At 38.1% G+C, this 18,768-nt stretch overlaps 1 protein-coding gene across 1 annotated transcript; it reads right to left on the reverse strand.

The window, feature by feature from the left end:
- Positions 1-177: 177 nt before the first annotated feature.
- Positions 178-18,481, reverse strand: usp40 (ubiquitin specific peptidase 40). The gene is made up of 31 exons (XM_084128658.1): positions 17,745-18,481; positions 16,565-16,632; positions 16,351-16,464; positions 15,566-15,730; positions 14,321-14,467; positions 13,105-13,248; positions 12,684-12,812; positions 12,445-12,573; positions 12,062-12,169; positions 10,769-11,084; positions 10,477-10,558; positions 10,226-10,397; positions 9,965-10,049; positions 9,569-9,639; positions 8,742-9,103; positions 7,181-7,337; positions 6,406-6,466; positions 5,155-5,208; positions 4,981-5,069; positions 4,785-4,871; positions 4,654-4,690; positions 4,497-4,561; positions 4,335-4,409; positions 4,139-4,247; positions 3,924-4,003; positions 2,718-2,836; positions 2,475-2,540; positions 2,147-2,357; positions 1,956-2,051; positions 1,413-1,501; positions 178-816 (listed from the first exon to the last, which is right to left on the reverse strand). Exons 1-31 carry the CDS (start codon positions 17,932-17,934, stop codon positions 702-704), a joined length of 3,792 nt encoding a protein of 1,263 aa, XP_083984784.1. The 5' UTR covers positions 17,935-18,481; the 3' UTR covers positions 178-701.
- Positions 18,482-18,768: the final 287 nt, after the last annotated feature.

The following is an 18,768-nucleotide window of genomic DNA, read 5'->3' on the forward strand; positions in this document are numbered from 1 at the left end:
AAATCCTAATTGCAGGATATAAACCTACCTGCAACTGTGAGAAAAAAATAAAGATTTGCATTCAGTCAACAACGAATTTTGTACCTGGATGTGAACACAGACTAGATACAAGCTTCGGCAAACAGGAATATTATGACTGAATAACAGCCTAAATTACACTCTGGAATGATATGAGGGTGAGTAATAATCGCAGTATTTTATTTTTGAGTGAATGAAAGCATTATTCTCCATATTAACTCCACATAATTAAGGATATCTGTGTAAAACCTTTTACATACAGTATTGTAATGATTAAAAAATAAAAATAAAAATGAAGACAATAGTTGTAACACCCTTCCTTGTGGAAAAAAAAGCACACCCTCAGAAGTGCAGAAGAAAATCCATTGGCATAGGCTGAAAATGACCTCTTTGTCTTGTAGGGTACAGAGATCTGCTCCAGGAATGAATTACATATAAAGGGCAAAGAAAGTGTACAAGCTTCAAGAAATCTCAATGATTGAAGATGATATTCCCACTTAAAATTAAGTTTTGGTTCAGCATCCCTGTGCCCATATAATCTTATTTTTCACAGGGCGGGTCAGCACTGTCGCATTGTCTTCGGTTTGGGTTCTGTGCCGTGATTCGGTGGGGCAGATTCTGCCATGGCACCTTAGTGGCCTTAGTGATGGTTTTGAAGACCAATGGGCTGTTCACAGGGTGTGTTACCTGAACACTCCCACATTGATGGATAAGGCCACCTCTGGTTTCCTGTTTTTAGTTGAGCCCGACTTCTTGGACCCAGAGTCTTGTGAACATTCTCCACTGGCAGTACGCCCCCTAGTGGACAACATAAAAATCAAACTGTCATTAGAGACATCATACATTACTGTTCAAAAGTTTTTTTTTTAAAGAAGTCTCTTAATACAGTAATTAAGACAAAAATACAGTAAATTACAGTAAACAGCAATTATTACTATTTTAATATATTTTAAAATGTAATTTATCCCTGTGATTTCAGAATCATTTCAGTCTTCAGTGTCACGTGATCCTTCAGAAACCATTATAATATGCCGATTTAGTGCTCAGGAAATAATTCTTGTTATCTATGTTAAAACAGTTGTGCTGCTTAATTCTTTTGTGGACAGGCTTTTATGATGAATAGAAAGTACATAAGAGCAACATACATTTGAAATAGAAATCTTTTGTAACATTATAAATGTCTTTACTGTCACTTTTGATCAAATAAATGCAGCTTTGCTGAGCTTAACTAAAAATTCTACAGAACCCAAACTTCTGAAAATTAGTGTGTCCAAATGTTATAGCATTCTTAATTCTACACGTTTAATCAAATCAAACCAGCAAAGGGTTACAACGCAATATCTTGTAATCTTGGAGAGAGGCAATAAAAGCAAAAAAAAGAAAAGAAAATGCACCTTGTGTTGTGATTCTCCTCCCTGAGTCTCTGCTGACCAATCTCATCTTCCAGAGTAGTGAATTCTTTATTATTGTCTATTAGCAGATTCTACACACATGTAAATACAAACAAAACAAAAAAAGTGAGAGAGGCATTGCTGAAGACCCAAAGATAAAACTTATATTTTACAAGTCTATCACACTATTTTTGGCAGCCAGTGTAATAATCTCAAAAGGGGCACATGCTGTATATGTATGTTCGCTGATCAATGTTTGTATGTGAATAAAAACCTAAATTAAATCGACTGATCATTTCAAAAGTCTTGGATTAAACCGCTTGATTTATATGGATTTATCTCTTTATGAAAGTTTTGAAGCGTCGGTTGAATAGACTTTCAATGGACTTTCAACAGAAATCTCAGATTTCATTAAAAATATCTTCATTTGTGTTGTGTTCCGAAGATGAACGAAAGTCTTACGGGTTTGGAACAACATGAGAGTGAGAAAATTATGACTGAACTAAATACATTTTTGGCTGAACTATCCCTTTAAAATAATTTTACCTTGACGCCTATAATATCTCCATCTTTCAGGTAGAAAGGAGCTGCCTGGAGACTCTCAGCTTTCCTCCTCTTCTTCTTTTTTGAGACCTGTTGAGTCTGGAATTATTCAGAACGGATTATTCAAGTATAATCTTAACTCTATAGCTCTTGCCTACAAATAGTCTATTCCCATTTTAACTCTCTCTTCTCACCCAGTTGGAAATGGGCATCCAGGTGTGTTTGTCAGGCAGGTGTTTAGCCAGGAGCAGGTTGTCAGGAGTGAGACCGTACTGGGAGGCCAGAGCAGCGTACAGGCCCTTAGGGGTGCTGTCCCTCCCAGCGTCCCACAAAAACTCCTCAGAGGGATAATATGTCTTCTCTCCTGGCACCCCCATATGAACCCTCAGCAATAAATCCTTTAGCCTGAACAGATTACGAGAAAAGAATAATCAGTGTTTTTCAAACAGCATAAAAATCTCGTTTCTTTCTTCCATGGATTTCATCAATCGCTTCATTTGATTTGCTGTCAGAATGTCTCACCCCAGGTCTTCCTCTTTCATCAGCCTCTGAACACACACCTCCACCCCATTCCCCAGCTTCAGTTTCCTGCAGGGATAGGAGGACATTAATCCCAAATACAATAAAAAGTCTTTTTCCCACCAAAAGAGTGCTGGTGCCGTATCTGGAACCGTTCAGTGTGTTCCCATCTGCATTTGGTGGAAAAAGGGCAACAGAGACCTCACACAAAAGAGCAGAGCATAAACAAAATCCTAATCTATCAACCTGAGGGTCTGCTGGTTTCCTCGGAGTATCCTGGCCGGTTTCTTGCACTCTAGCAACCACACACGCAGGAACGCAGGGCTGGGCACACACACATCCTGAAGTGCCGGCAGAGTCATCACCTACCGAAACACATATATGGCTTTTCTCAAGGGATGCTGATACGACAGCGCAGCATTTCACTTCCACTGTTTACAGTGTAGCCAAAAATGTACACTTCTGTTAAAAAAAATTGGGGTCTATAAGATATTTTTGTGTTTTTGAGGAAAAAAGTCTAATATACTCATCAAGCCCATTTATTACATCAAAAATACAGTGAATTTTATTACAATTCACAATTCTATTTTAATATATTTAAAATGTCATTTATTTCTGTAATGTAAAGCTGAATTTTGATCCTTCAGAAATCATTCTAATATGTCAATTTGCTGCTCAAGAAACATTTCTTAGTCTTATCAATGTTGAAAACAGTTGTGCTGCTTAATATTTTTGTGCTGCTTAATATTTTTGTGTAAACTAATACATTTTTTCATGATTCTTTAATAAATATAAAAGTTCAAAAGAACAGCATTTAAAATAGATTTTTTTGCATCATTAAAAATATCTATTATGTAATGCATCCCTGCTGAATAAAATTTATTTTGTTTAAAAAAATATTTATTATCAAAATAACATTTGAACGGTAGTGTACAGCATTTCCTTCTTCACTAGCTTCTCTACCTTTTTTCTTTAATCATTTAATCTTTAAATGAGTGAAGGGTGTTTATAGCTCATAAAAGGTGAAGCCTTTTTCATTTTACAATATTTTCTCTTATCCCAGTTTAATATGCAGAATATTAAATAAGCTGTTTGAAGACTGCATTTTTTATTTAGCAGTAAAGGGGTCTCCGAACTCACTAAAAGTATGTGAAATTGAGCCAAATGGAAAGTGCTGCACAGGTTGGTTTTTCTTCATACATTTTTATATCAATAAACTTGTTTAATAAAAGATGAAGTATGTAAATATGTAGAAATGTTCCATTCCACAACCACTGCCCTATGACCATTTCAAACTAAATCTCTAGACCACGATCTTATGTGACAGATGTTTTGTATATATTCTGTTTGGATTATGTTGTAAAATGACATTTAAAGCTAGTAAAATTACACTTAATCTTTAAGTTATTATTATCAGCTGCTGTCATTAATGCTGTGAGTGGTGAGGCCAACCTGAGTCTTGAGGTCATCGAGTGAAGCCTCCTCTGATATCTCCACATAACCAATGAATCTCATCTCTGATCCAGACCACTCTGGAACACCAGGACACATAAACATAAGCAAGCATAAACCAGAGCTATTCTCTCAAGCACTCATAATCTGACAGCCCACTGACAGAAACAACCTGAATCCCACTTGGTTTATAGAAAATTCGGTAAAAGTCGAACCTGTGTTGAGCGCCTCGATGCTCTGAGACTCTGCTGTGTGGTTCAGCTCTGGAACGCTGGAGCTGTGGATCATGTCCATGCACATCCTCACAGACAGCTTGAGGTAACCCTGACGTTGAGATTAAAGAAAATTATTTGAAAAGTTTTTATTTCCTTTTCATCTTACACAAGAAATCTTTCCAAACTGAAAACGCACCTTTGGAGGCAGCCGCCCCTCCACCAGCACCAGTGTGTCCCCATGAATGACCTTTGCCTCTTTCAGAGATGCATTCTAGGAGACACGAGTAAACAGGGGTCAATATTTGAAATTGTAAACTGAGATAAATTGAGGATTAGTATTGATTTTTGGAGTTCCCACCTCATCCATAAGTGGCTCTCCAATCTCCTCACACCAGTCCACTCTCCTTAAGTGCCATGACTCACCTGGAGAAAGAAATGCTTGTGTCATTAATAAATCTGAGAAAGCCAGTCAAGTTAAATGTGAAATTAAATATCAAACATTTGAAGAATTGTACCTTCAAGCCTCGCCATGTGCAACATTTCTTTAAGGCACTGGAATAAGAGGAAAACACATTATTAAAACACATTATTTTTCACTTCACCAGTAGAATTTAATAAATAAATAAAAATTAAAAAATAAGTTCACCTCTTTGACAGTTAGAGACTCCTCTACAATAATCTCCAGCTCCTGACCGACTAAAGGCGCAAGACCAACGCTAAAGTACAAGAACAACTGCATGGAGAAAACATATTTTTCATTATAGAAGGTAAATTAAGAGGGGGAAAAAGTCACAAAGAAATGTTATTTTTTACAATTACATGCCCAAATTGTATGGACGCACCTGTGTTGCTGTTGGCACTGGTCCAGGGCACAGGTAGAGTGAAGTCATCAGCCTGATCCCTGCATCCCGAACACTCAAATGCTCATGCACTAGAACACAGACAAGCCAATTTACCATGTAAACCTTTAAAGGGATCACATTGGTAGTGATGCTGATGATCATTTTGAAAAGTACCTGGAGGTAAAAGTTTCCCACTTCGATCCATTTGCCTCAGACAGCACTCAACACCTAAACAAGGAATAAAAGACAAGAGACACACTGATTCCAAACTACAAGATATATTGGCATTTGTAATTAATTGAATCAGCTGTTAAGTATTTTTTTTCTTTTTGGCCGATACGTGTCGGGAGCTGGACTTTTTGATTTGATTTATTTGACAAAAATTGAAATACATTCATTCATCAAAGATAACAAAGTTAAAAGAGTTTTATTTGACAGCACTAACACCACCAGCATCTGAGCACAGATGCACATGAGCTCCCATTATCCATCTTCATTTGTTACTGTCTCTGTTTAACAGTTCTGTCAAATAAATTATACGACAGAATTTTGAAACATAGAAAGTAAAAGTTATATGGCTTTCTATTATTAGTAAAAACGGCAAACGTATAATACTTTCTCATATACTGTTTATTTTACAGGTTTACTTTTACAAATTATATGTAAAACCAATTAAAATTTACTTGCAGCATGTGTTATTTACCATCTATATATTAAGTGGCATGGATGCGTCCAAACTTGTATACTTTCTTGAATAGGTACGTATTATGAACAAGTAATTACTTTTGCGACAGCTAAAAACTGCATTCGCCATATTGTCATTATCACATGACCTACCAGTGAGAGTTTCACTGCCATTCACAAATCCTGTCCCATGGCCTCATGGGATAGTAAAGTGTCCATAGTGCGCACACTTCAGAATCTCGCCTAAGTAGTTGGTCATCCGGGTACCTTTTTTGTTGCCTACTTTTTTTATTAGCACTGTGAATTCAGACACACTACTCTTGTCACATACTGTTTTTCACCTGCTATACAGCAGGGAAGTATGTGATTACGGATGTAGCCCATATCAAATATCTGCTTTATATCAGCCATCAGCCACCAAAAAAACAAAAAAAACATATCGGTTGATACAAAATGTTGGCGAACAAAACGCTCTTTCCTGACAAACAAGTTCTACATTCTACTCTATTTTAAAAAACTCCCGCACACTATCCGTACTTGCAAAAAAGTATCAAAAATTCTTTATTGGCACTACTCCTCTATTTTAAAATAGCACTATGCTGAAAAGTTGTTTTTCCCAGGCAGCACTGATATAAATTGAAAAAATAAACAGAAAGCTATGAGGACTAAGGTTACTGAGTATTTTTGAGTCTTTTCCCTTATCATTGAAAATTATTAATTATAATTATTAATTGTTCTTACCACTGAGCTCATCCTGTAGGCGAAGTTCCTCAAGAGCTTTTTCCTTCACCTCTGCCAGCAGCTGCAAGAGTCACACACACCAAATCAGCACAAGTGTACAACATTCTGTGGATTGTTAACTACAATCAAATATAAATATTGAATGATAAACTTAAATTATAAATGTTGCCTTGGCAACTACCTGTTGAAGTTGAAGTACTAAAATTGCTGAAATTGTAATTAAAATAAATTAAAGCCAAAACAGAAAAAAAATACAAATTACAAAAGCGTATAACAAAATGATTAGGTAACACTTTATTTCGATGGTCCACTGTAGACATTCTACTAACTAATAAGTAACTTTGCAACATGTCAACTAACTCTCAGAGTATTAATAGACTGTCAGCTTAATTTCTGCTAAAACTTTATTTTGATACTCCTCCAATATACATTCTACTGACGATAAGTAACTTTGCAACTACATGTAAACTTATTCTACTAACCTGAACCTGAACCCTAACACCTAACTCTAACTTAACAGTCTACTAACAGTTCACTAGAGTCGACTAATACTCTAATGAGAGTTAGTTGACATGCAGTTGCAAAGTTACTTGTTGGGGAAAGACCTGGCAACCTACTCCAGAAAAATCATTGCCAAGAAAATTCATGGACAGTCTCTTGTGTATGGCGAGACATGGCCCATAGAATCACCAAAAGTCAGATAAGACTGAAATGGTAATAGATAGATAGACAACAGTGTGTATTTGTGTGTATACATGCATATTTTCATCCTCACCATGTTCCCTGAAGCTGAGACTTTACTCTTTTTCTTCCCCTGCTCCTCCTCCTCCTCTTCCTCCTTCATTCCACTCAGTGGGCAAAACTCCACCTGCAGCCACCGACAGTCTGAGGGCGTTGTCACGGTAACCATGTCACCACTGAGGCTGAAGATACTGTGGAAAATCATGGTTCCTATTATATCAATGTATATATATATTCACTTCTCTAGTATCTGTGATGGGAAATGTTAAATGTCACTGCCTTTTTTGAAAGATGTTTATTTAATTGAAAAATAATTGTTCGTTCATTGTTCACTTTGTTCATTGTGCCACTATGATGCTTTTCGAATATTACCTTTCATGTAGTGTGTAATATAGCCGTTTGTGAAAATAAAAGGTCTGTGAAGTTTTAAAGATAAAAGTGTGCGAGAAATAAGTTATTGTCTCCTAAACGAAAGAATCGATTTGCCAAAATAAGTCGTCAGTAATTCCAGTCACACTTCCGTAACATATCTACTGTATGTAAAGCCAACGCCATTGTTACTTTTCGTATCAATCAAGTGTGCCGCACAAGTCCTGAAAAGTGGAGCCAAAACGTTTTGATCGCCCCCAGGTGGCTGGTCCCAGTATAGGTCATAAACCCCGCCCTCTCCATGTACTCTAAAGGTACGTGAGACAAACTAAATCAAATTACACTTCAAATGAATTGGAGCTTTAACATTAATTTCTACACTTTCATTACTGTTTATTTCACACCAACATAAAGAGTTTTTCTGCAGTGATCTATACTAACCGATTCACTACTGCGCAGACTCAGGTCCCGAATTAGCGTAAGATGTCAGCGCCATATTGGGACATTGGCGGCTTCACTTTTCTACAATGAAAGAGAGTGAAGGTCCGTCGTACATCTTTTTTTACAGTCTATGGTATCACTGTGTATACGAGTGCTGGGGGAAACCTCTAGAGCTGAAATTCAGATATGGTATAAGGCGTTTAATTTCTGACATGCGCTGTAAGCGGTAGACCAATCACAACAGATTGGGCCATCTGACCAATCAGAGCAGGTTAGGCTCTTGGATAGGAGGAGTTTAGAGAGACTTAAACCTTTATTGAGCCATTTCAGACACTGTGAGAAAAGAGGTGATGTGTAATGTATATTATGAGAAATTAAAGTTTTTTTGACTTTGCATTAGAAATTAGAAAATTAGAAACATTTCAAATGGCATAATAGGGGAACTTTAATGAAACCAGAGATATTTCTGTCCATCATTTGAAAGTCCAAGCAACCAAAACGTTTACACACTTCAAAAAGTTCATAAAGACATTTTAAAATAAATCCATATGAATCAAGCGGTTTCAATGGAGGAACAGAAATCTCTCAGGTTTCATTAAAATGATCTACATTTTTGTTGAAGTGTAGATGAACAAAAGTCTTACGGGTTTGGTGAGCAACTAATGACAGAATAAAATTTTTTGGGTGAACTAACCCTTGAACTTAAATAGCAAAATTTATATTAAACACCTTTTAGCTGTGTTAAAAAAAAACACTATCGAGAATCGTGAAATTGCCTTCTTTACCTGCTGTCTAGTTCCTCTGGCTGCAGCAGCAGTACAGCGTCGCCGTCCTTCAGAGAGAGCTCTCTCAGTGTCCTCTGCATGTCCTGAGGTGGAAAAACCCTCCAGCCACTGGCCCCGCCCCCACTGGCCCCTGGACGGCTCTGCTCCTGGCACAAAAAAGCCTCTTGGGGCCCTAGAGCCTCGAGGACTTTACCTAGAGTGGCCCCACCAGCAAAGCCCTTCATGGAACGCACCAGACCAGATCCATCAGTGTCTCCGACCCCTGACTCATCCCCACATCCCAGCTCCTCTGCAGAGGGACGCAACACAGTCAACAAAACAGGCTCCCATTCAATGCCAGTTTGTACCGCCACACCACTGACCTGAAAAAAAAGAGAGAGAGAAAAGGAAAGGAAAACGTCAATTTGGCTCTAATGTTTTGAAATTGCAATCCACATATCTCTTTTCCACCAACTGAGCGCCAATGCCCGATCTGACCCTTTACATGAGTTTACACAGAAGAAATGGCTGTTCTAGGCTGGAAAAATTGTCAAAATTTGCTAAATTAAATGACTTTGGATGTTTGTATGTAATCAAAACAAGAAGTAAGATTTGTAAACTTAGATCGTGAGGCACCATGATTGTTTGAGGGCAGGTTGTGTAGCATCATTGTCAGTATACAACTCTCAAATCAGTGGAAACATGGGCCAGCTCTGAAAGGTTCACAGATCCCTCAAATGAGCACAAATAGAGCACAGACTCAATATTTAGGTAGAAACTTTGGTAGAAAAGGAATTTCATAACAAATCCATATAGGGTATAGTATTGTTAAAGTATTAGTTGCCCACCTCTCTTCCATTCCACACAAAGAGATCAGAGCCATTACACACTCCTGCACTATAAAGCGACATCTGGTCATCTGAAACAACACAAGAGACATAAATGATCATCCAGAATAACTAATGTATACTACTGTAATAATACAGTAAAAACAGAAATACTGTGAAATATTATTACAGTTTAAAATGGGTTTTATATTTTGATATATTTTAAAATGTAATGTATTCCTGTGACGGCAAAGCTGGAATTTCAGCATCATTACTCCAGTCTTCAGTGTCACACAATCCTTCAGAAATCATTCTAATATGCTGATTTGGTACTCAAGACAAGGCTGTCTGAAAGTGTCTGGAAGGGCTTTACAAAACGTGTTAGTGCAAATGTAAGTACACTGCAAATGTATTCACCTGTCAGAGTATCATACAAATGTAACCCAGCTGGCACATTCTTAGCCAATGTCAATGCCATGTCTCCTTCCCAAAGATCCTGCATCTAAAAACCAAAGTCAAAGGTCTGTCAGATCTAATCTAATGGGGCATTCATTTACATTAAAATTGTTTTCGCTCATGTCAACAAAAATGATCAGCTAACATTGAAAATGATTGAATTCTGGTCGCCTTGTCACTGAAAAATCAGTGTGGACTAGTAACGGGATCAGTGGTTGTCACCTGGTAGATGGCCAATCGCAGGTCTCCCACAGTCTTTCTGCGGTCGAAGGTGACTGTGATGATGGAGTCTTCTCCCGGGGCTGTGGGGTGTAGGGCTCCATTTTGGCAGTGATAATAAGGGGCCAAATGCAGCCTCACTTCAATGCTATTGCTGCTGGCATCAAACTCAGCCCTACAAGGCACATATGACATGAACACTGCATAAAACACCCCATGCCAAGTGTGTATGAGACTATGAGTGTATAAGTCACCTCCTCTGCTGAACTCTTGCATTCTCTTCTTGTACCATCTCCACCAGGTGAGGAGGCACTTTGTACGCAGGGTTTCCTATGGCTGTTTAAAAAGATACAAAAAAGCCTTTCTATAACCATTTTTAAGTATTTACCAGTGAAACAAATAGATTTTCACTACATATGCACACACAGGGTCAAAAATGAACACTTTCCAAGCACTAAATGCAAGTTAAGATTGGCTTTTGTTTCATTGTGTTATACAAAATGGCCATCCGGCAGGTTTGACCCTGCGCACATACACACAGCATACCCTCTGGAGGTCTTTTCATAGTTGTCTTCCTGTAAAAGAGCATGTAGGCACTCTCTTTTCCCTGAAACTGCTTCTCAATGTCCTTCAATGTAATGGATGAGACAGTGGAGTCATTCAGGTCAAACCAATGACATCCGTCAGGGTCTTCTGTGTCTCCTGCGGTTTCTGGCTTTATGTTCTCTGGGTTGCTTTTGGCTGAAGTTGAACTGACTGGTTCTGTTGGACTGGGTTCTGTGGCCGCAGGAACAGCATTTTTCAGAGCTACACGGGTTCCATTGGAGACTAGCATAAAGACTTCAGGGTGGGTCTGAAGAAACTGGAGGAAGACAAATGGTCATATGACTTTTTCAAATCTCAATATAGTTATACTGATCAAAATAACCTTAAAGAATTGACTGAAGATACACCTCTCCCATGAGCATGAAAACTAATCCATAACCAACCATAAATAAAGGCACAGCTTAATACCATTAAAATCTAGTTTCCTAAAGTTATTCTAGCATTTTAACTACAAAAGTTAAATTATATATTGCAGCACTGCTAATATTGTTGGCCAGTATGATAAAATGCAATAATAACACACTACTGTTAAAAAATTCTGGATCAGTAAGATTTTATTTTTTGTAAGAAGTCTCTTATGCACACCAAGCCTGCATTTATTTGATAAAAATAAAATAAAGCAAAAACAGTACATTTGTGAAATATTAAAACAAATAGAAATTAACTGTTTTCCATTTTAATATATATTAAAATGTTATTTATTTCAGAAAAAAACCCTGAACTTTCAGCAGTGTCAATCATCCTAATATGCTGATTTGGTGCTCAAGAGACTTTTATTATTATCAATGTTCAAAACAGTTGTGCTGCTTACATTTTTTGTGCAAACCGTGATACTTTTTTTTCAGGATTTGATGAATAGAAAGTTCAAAATAACAGAATTTATATGATTATTTTCCAGATCAATTTTAGGTGATCTGGAAATGTCATTACTGTCACTTTTGATCAAATTAATGCATTCTTGTTGAATAAAAGTTTTAATTTAAATAATAAACAAACCTTGTTACAGTGTAATTATACATTTAAGTACTGAGTAATATTAATTAACTACATGTACTTATAGGGTTAGGTTGCATGTAATTATGCATAATTTATAGTTATTAATATAGTAACTACATGTAACAAGGACACTGTAATAAATAAAGTGTTACCAAAAAATCTTACTGCCCTGCAAATGTTAGTGTATTAGTGTATCTGCGTCTCTATAGTGTGAAGTATATACTTTGGAACCCTAACCTTGCTGATGGTGCCATACTGTTTTTTATATTTTTTGCTCCATGGCGTGCCGGTTTTATTCATCAGCTTTTGGCCCAGCTGGTCTACAAGCACACATTTTGTCTCCTCCTGAGAAAAAAACAAGTGAAAATCAGTATGTGAATTTGTTTGCCCACAAAATTGAAGAAATATTGATTACAGCTATTGTGCCTTTCAAAACTCTGTTCCCTTTATTGAGTTGTGAAGTGAATGAAAAGGCATTTTCTTGATTCAAAAGAGGGAATTCCATTATACTATACTATTTCATTATTCATTATACTATAAATCACAAAAGTGCTAATAATATTTCAAACATCTACTTACAGCCTTGCACAGCTGTATAGCTGTATGGTGTAATAGCATACCTGAGCCAGAATGCCAGTAAGAACAGAAAGTGGATCCTCAGTCTCTACACAGTTCTCACTCTCCTTCTTTCTTTCCCCAACTTTGGCCTCTTGTCTTTGGGTCTTGGCCTTTATTTTTACCTCTTCCTCCTGATGGACGTTGGGGGGTGTCACAGACAATAGATTTCTTGTTACTTTTGGATTGGACTGCTTAATATTGAACCATACATACAGACAGCAATAAAAAACAAAAGACTGACCGGTGCCTCCCAGTGGCCAAGATGATCGATGTCTTTGATGTAGACATGATAATGTCCACCATAACAGCCTCCTTTATGTATGATGACAGAGAAGAGCTCATACGAATACTCGGAGTCTGGCCAATTGTTCTGTCAGAAACACAGAACATGTTCATCCTCTGCTTTAAAGCCATGGTCATTTTAGTTCTGCATCTAGAGTTATGCTTCTAGTTAACTAGCGGTTCCTAGCTAAAAAATTGTCTATGCTTAATGAGTCTGGGATAACAATATAAATGTTCTCAGCAGATGCTAACAGGAAGTCTGCAGTGCATTTTACAGTACATGACCTTACGGTTCAGCATAGAATCTCCACAAATAACAAACTTATTTACTTGGCTGGAGAGTTTGGAATATGTATTTGTGTACGATTCAGCTCTGGTACCTGCTCACAAAACGCTCTGAGGTTGAATTCAAGAGGAAAAGTGTAGCTCCCGGTCTCTTTGTAGCGCTCACACTTGGCAAAGTCAAAGTTGAACCTCAACAAAGAAATGGTCAGGAATGGAGGAAGTTTTCTCAGTTTAGCAGACTGTGACAAAAGACAAAATTAAGCAGGTTTATAATTGACTAAAGTAGACTCATCTTAAGTGCCTGTTACTGGCATTCTTTAAAATATCTTCTTTTGTGTTCAACAGAAGAAAGAAATTCATACAGGTTTGGAACAACTTGAGGGTAAGTAGATGATGACAATTTAAATTTTTGGGTGAACTATCCCTTTAATCCATTAACTAATGTTAACAAATGAGACCTTATTGTAAGGTAGTACAATAAGGTAACTTAGTGTTACCAAAATGGAAGACAGCTATTTTAAATTGTAATAATATTTCACAATATTACTGTTTTACTGTAGCCTGGCAAGCCAGACCTACATCAAGATGTTTGGTCTGGCAACTCACCATAGACACGCTCAATCCGAGGGGCGGGATAAACGGCTGTCTTTCAAATTCCCTCTGCACGCAATAGGACAGCGCTTCAACCAACCAAAGTGTTTTCCCAACAGTGGAGCTAGTTGATAGATTCAACTTTTGCCATATCTGGCCGGCAAAACTACGAACACATCTTCCTTTTTTTAAGAATGACTTAAGTGCCGTTCTTTGCTCTTTTCTCAAAGAAAAACTTAACTCCAAGTTCTCCAGAGTTGCGGCCAAAGCCGATTCGAAAGACTGTTCTCCAGCAGCAGCCATTCTTTGTTTTCAAGTAGCAGGGAACCGTCGCAACTCTGTCATCATATGTTAAGCCCGCCCCGCATACTCTATACGCGGCATGATTGGCCTGACCCAATTTAGGTTTTTGCAGCTCGAAAGTCTATGGAGAGTTGCTAGACTGCCCTGGCTGCAAAATACATTTTGCTGCCGCTAGGGTGCGTCTAGATTTCTAGGCTAGTTTTACTGTATTTTTTATCAAATAAATTCAGCGTTGGTGAGCATAAGAAACAACCTTAAACTTTTGAATGGTAGTGTACCTCAGGGAAACAGGTAAATAATGAAAAATGATGATGTCATGACCCCTATCTAACTGTTGATTTGGGGATTTTGAATAAATCTCCATTGTTGTATAAGGCCTTAGGAAGATAAATGACCAAATGAACAGTATTGACTGACCTTAGCGGCCCGAACCAGCTGGTCACATCTGCTGCAGCGGTAGAGATTATTCCCCTCAAACATCTCCTCCTCCACAAACATGTTCCACAGCGCCTCCTCTAGTCCACTCACACCCCGCACTGACACGGTCAGGTCCAGAAAGTCCTCCTGACAGAACAGAAAGATAGTGATCTTGAATTTTTGCATTTATTGCTCAAAAACACAGTACAATTGTGAAATTGCATTACAATTCAAAATAACTGTTTTCTATATGAATATATTTTAAATAGTAATTTATTCCAGTGATGCAAAGCTGATTTTTCAGCATCATTACTCCAGTCTTCAGAGTCACATGATCCTTCAGAAATCATTCTAATATGCTGATTTTTGTGCTCAAAAACATTTCTTATTATTATCAATGATGTAAACAGATTTGCTGTTATCTGCTATTATACTACCCTGGTAATCCAGAGTTCTCGCGAGAGCACAAGTTGAATTTGCTCAGCGAGTTACTCTGGTGTCAAGTAATGATGCTCATTAAATATGCCCCTCGATCTGAGCTGCACCAATCACATCGGGTTATCTGATATAGGCGGGCCAGAGGCGAGCTAAAGATGACGACAGTGCTGTGACGTCGAAGTCATTAGTAAACATTGCAAGATGGCTATGGATGAACACCAGTTGTTTGAAACGGCTTTGGCCGCTACAATGAACGAGTTAGACTTGGCTTTTTATCTAAAACAGGAACAGAAGACGCCGCTCGAATCGTTCCTTTGCAAGAAGGACGTTTTTGCTGTTTTGCCGACCGGATACGGCAAGAGTATAATCTTCCAGTTAGCTCCGCTGGTAGCTAAGCGTATGGGGTTTATTGTTGTGATTGGTCGTAGTGTTATCCAGTTGCGTGCAGTGAGATTTTCAAATGCAGTCGGTGCTGCCCCTCGAGCTGGCCGATTTTCATTAGTCGACGCCAGACCATCTTTTAGATTTAGGTCTGGATTTCCAGGCTACCATTATACAGTCTTTCTTTAATAAATGCTTTTCTTTTGAACTTTCCATTTGAAATATAAATCTTTTGTAACATTATATGTCTTTACTGTCACTTTTGGTCAATTGAATGCATCCTTGCTTGATTACTGACCCCAAACTTTTGAACGGTACTGTATCATAAATATTAAATATGCACTGCTTTTTGTGCTGCTTATATTTAAAGCGGTTACAAACTGGACTGCTAGAAGAAAAATTAAGTTGCACATGCTCCATTCTGACCTGTCTCTCACTAATATTGCCGCACTCCTTGCAGGTGATCTGGTTGACAAGCGTCCCATGGTACAGCCGGTGTATGAGACTGCTGCCTGAAGTGCCCACTAAAGAGCTCTCCAGAGCACTGAACAGGATCCGGTTCAGCTCCTGCACATCCTGCTGGCCCATTTCCTGAAGACAAAATCAAAGCATAAGATGAAAGATTTGAACAAACTGCCAGATCATTTCAGTTTAGCTTTAACCATTCTTTAACCAGTCTTAAAGGAATAGTTCACCCAAAAATTTAAATTTTGTCATCACTTACTCACCTTCAAGTTTTTCCAAACCTGTATGAGTTTCTTTCTTCTGTTGAACACAAAAATAAGATATTTTGAAGAATGTTTGTAACCAGACAGTTGATGGACCCCATTGACTTCCATAGGATTTATTTTTCCTACTATGGACATCAATGGTTACTGTGTGAACTGTCTGGATACCAACATTCTTCAAAATATCTTCTTTTGAGTTCAACAGAAGAAAAACTCATACAGGTTTTTTTGGTGAACTATCCCTTTAAAGATCTGGGCTTCAGCACAAAGATAATGGGGTTAATTATGAAAAAAATTAACGGTTGCTGATTTTGCCTTGAGCAAGATCATTTAGCAGCACAATTTAGATGCTGTGACCCTTGTGACCCTGGGGTACCACTTAACCCTAGATTACTACAAAGGGACTGTTTTTGCAATTAGTCACTGTTACATGAAAAGTAACTGCTAAATACAAAGTAAGTACAGATCATAAAGTCTTTGTACCTCATTGTTCGTCCAGCCAAAACTGTCCGTCAGGTCTGTCGTGGAGGCTGTCAGCTCATCCACCAGCAACAGATGAGAAAACAGTCTCTGTAGCTCCAGAGGAATCACACGGACCTGAGAACACACAGAACAGGAAACATCTATCCTTCTGATCCTCCGAAACACGTACAGTATAAAGCTTCCATTCATCTCCCTCACACACTTTTATACACACCTTTGCCTCCGGTTTGGCCTTGTCAGCCAGACACCCTAATTCATCCGGTCCGAGATGGAACAGCTCCTCTGTGAGATATCATTTTAATTTAGAACACATCATAAAAAATATATTCATACCAAAATACTGTCATTATCGTGCTGTTCTAAACCCATATGGCTTTGTTTTTACACAGAACACAAAAGCAGATTTTTTTTTTTTTTTTTTAAGAATATCTTGGCCACTCCATCTATAAAAAGTGAATAAGGACTTGGTTAAGCTTCAAACTGACAGAAAAAGCACTATAAAAGAATAGAAAAATGGTTCATATGACTCTTGCACTAAGTCTTCTGGATTCACATGATATAATATCTTTGTGAGCCAAACAGGCAAAAATGTAAGGTTTTATTCACTGAAAATCACTGAAAACAGTTGAACTAGAGTACCAATTACAATCTGATTCATGAACAAATCTTTGGCCCTGTCCCAAATGGCACACTTCATGTGCACTTGTGGTCTTGTGATAATGTGTCCCGGGATCGTTTGGCTTTGGTTTATTTACACTGCCAGTGATTTTTTGGTATCTGTGTGTGCATTCACACACATCCTATAAAGATCCCGTAAAGACACATAACATCAGGATGTGATTAACACAAACTTTCTTCTTTGTCGTTGATCTGCATTTAAAATCCCCGGTCAAAGAGGGGCACGATAACTACATCTGATCCCAGCAATGTTACTAGGTCCCCATCCTGGGATAAATCACGGGACATGTTTGCATTCACACATAAGACACTCTAGCAATTCTATGGCAATTCAGGGATCAACACAGTATGAAAGGGGCTATAGGGACTACTGAACATACGTTTAGGAGTTTATTTTAAAATGAAAAATAAAGCTCAGTAAACACAAGCATTTGTACATTTTTGCATCGGGTAATCAAAAGTTCTACACAAACTTGTGGTCTTCACACCCACTTGAACACTTGGGCCATTTACAGGAAACATGTCAAACATTTCATGTCAAGTGGTCAAGTGCAAAGACCGCAAGTGTGGGTATTTGGACGGTCATCACTAATTTAATAGTATAGAGTGGCCAGAATTCTCTTCGGAAGTAGGTCAAGTATATAATGACAGTATATTGATTTTAGGCCATTTATTCTTTTTTTAACAGTAATGTCTTTTTCAACCTTTCATCTTACCCCTAAACTCTGGTGTGAAGAGTAGAGTCTGTATCAGAGAGTTGAGGTAACAGGTGCCACCCTGATTCTTGATCCCGCAGAGCTTGACTTTCCCTCTGGGTGGAGGAGGCTCAGACTCTCTCCCCTTCACACCTGTGCCAGGTGTAGAGGAAAAACCATCCCCGTCCTCCTCAAACAGATCTCCAAACATGACCGCAGCTGCCTTGTAAAGCTTAGTATCGGTAAACCTCCTGCTCTTTAGAGAACCGAGTTTCGATTACTGTGAATAGAAAGTGTTTCACCTATTGCTATCTCATCTTGGTCTTCCCAAGCTCTCGATTAACGATCAATGGGCTCACCCTGGAATAAGATGACTTCACAGGACTAAACATCGCTTTTATAAACCAACCGAGGAACTAAATGCTCGTTTTGCCCTGTTTAAGTTCCTCTGGATGAATCACAGGTGTCGTGAGTAAATCTCAGCCCTTAAAACGGAAAATGGAAATCTGAGAGGTGACTGCACTGCTTCCATATTTCACCATTGAGATTTAAAATAACAATTATTTCTCGTTGACAACCGCTGTACTCGTATCGTGTTAACGCATTAACAAATTATATTTTGAACGCGACCGTTTCGTTCGAATCGATATGTTTCTTAGTAGTAACAATGGTAAAAAATGAAATCTGAGTAGAAGACATTAATGTTTCTAGGGCGCAGCCATGTTTGCTTGATGACACGTCTAGCCGCTATGCATTGTGGTACTTGTAGTTCTTCACTGTAACGGCCTTCCTTTGTGCAAGTAATCTTGTTTGACTTTGAACTACATCCGGCTTTTCCGTGCCTTGACGGGTTCTGTAGTTTTATATATAGGCCTATAATAAATATACAACCATAATCTATTGTTGACCTCATAGTCACCCTGTAAATGTCAATTAAAGGGAACGTTCACTCAAAAATGAAAGTCATATAGGCCTACTCGGTCTCAAGTTGTTCCATCCAAACCTGAATGAATTTCTTTCTTCTGCTGAATACAAAAGAAGATAT

The sequence above is a fragment of the Abramis brama genome, assembly GCF_963993115.1.
Source record: "Abramis brama genome assembly, chromosome: 11".
NCBI classification, from domain to species: Eukaryota; Metazoa; Chordata; class Actinopteri; order Cypriniformes; family Leuciscidae; genus Abramis; species Abramis brama.

Excerpts from the sequence above, each read along its gene's own strand:
- usp40 (XM_084128658.1), bottom strand. The coding sequence starts at position 17,934 with ATGTTTGGAGATCTGTTTGAGGAGGACGGGGATGGTTTTTCCTCTACA. Across the intron at positions 16,465-16,564 it reads AGGCCAAACCGGAGGCAAAG|GTCCGTGTGATTCCTCTGGA; the intron begins GTGTGTATAAAA and ends GTGTGTTCTCAG. Across the intron at positions 817-1,412 it reads GAGGAGAATCACAACACAAG|GGGGCGTACTGCCAGTGGAG; the intron begins GTGCATTTTCTT and ends GTTGTCCACTAG.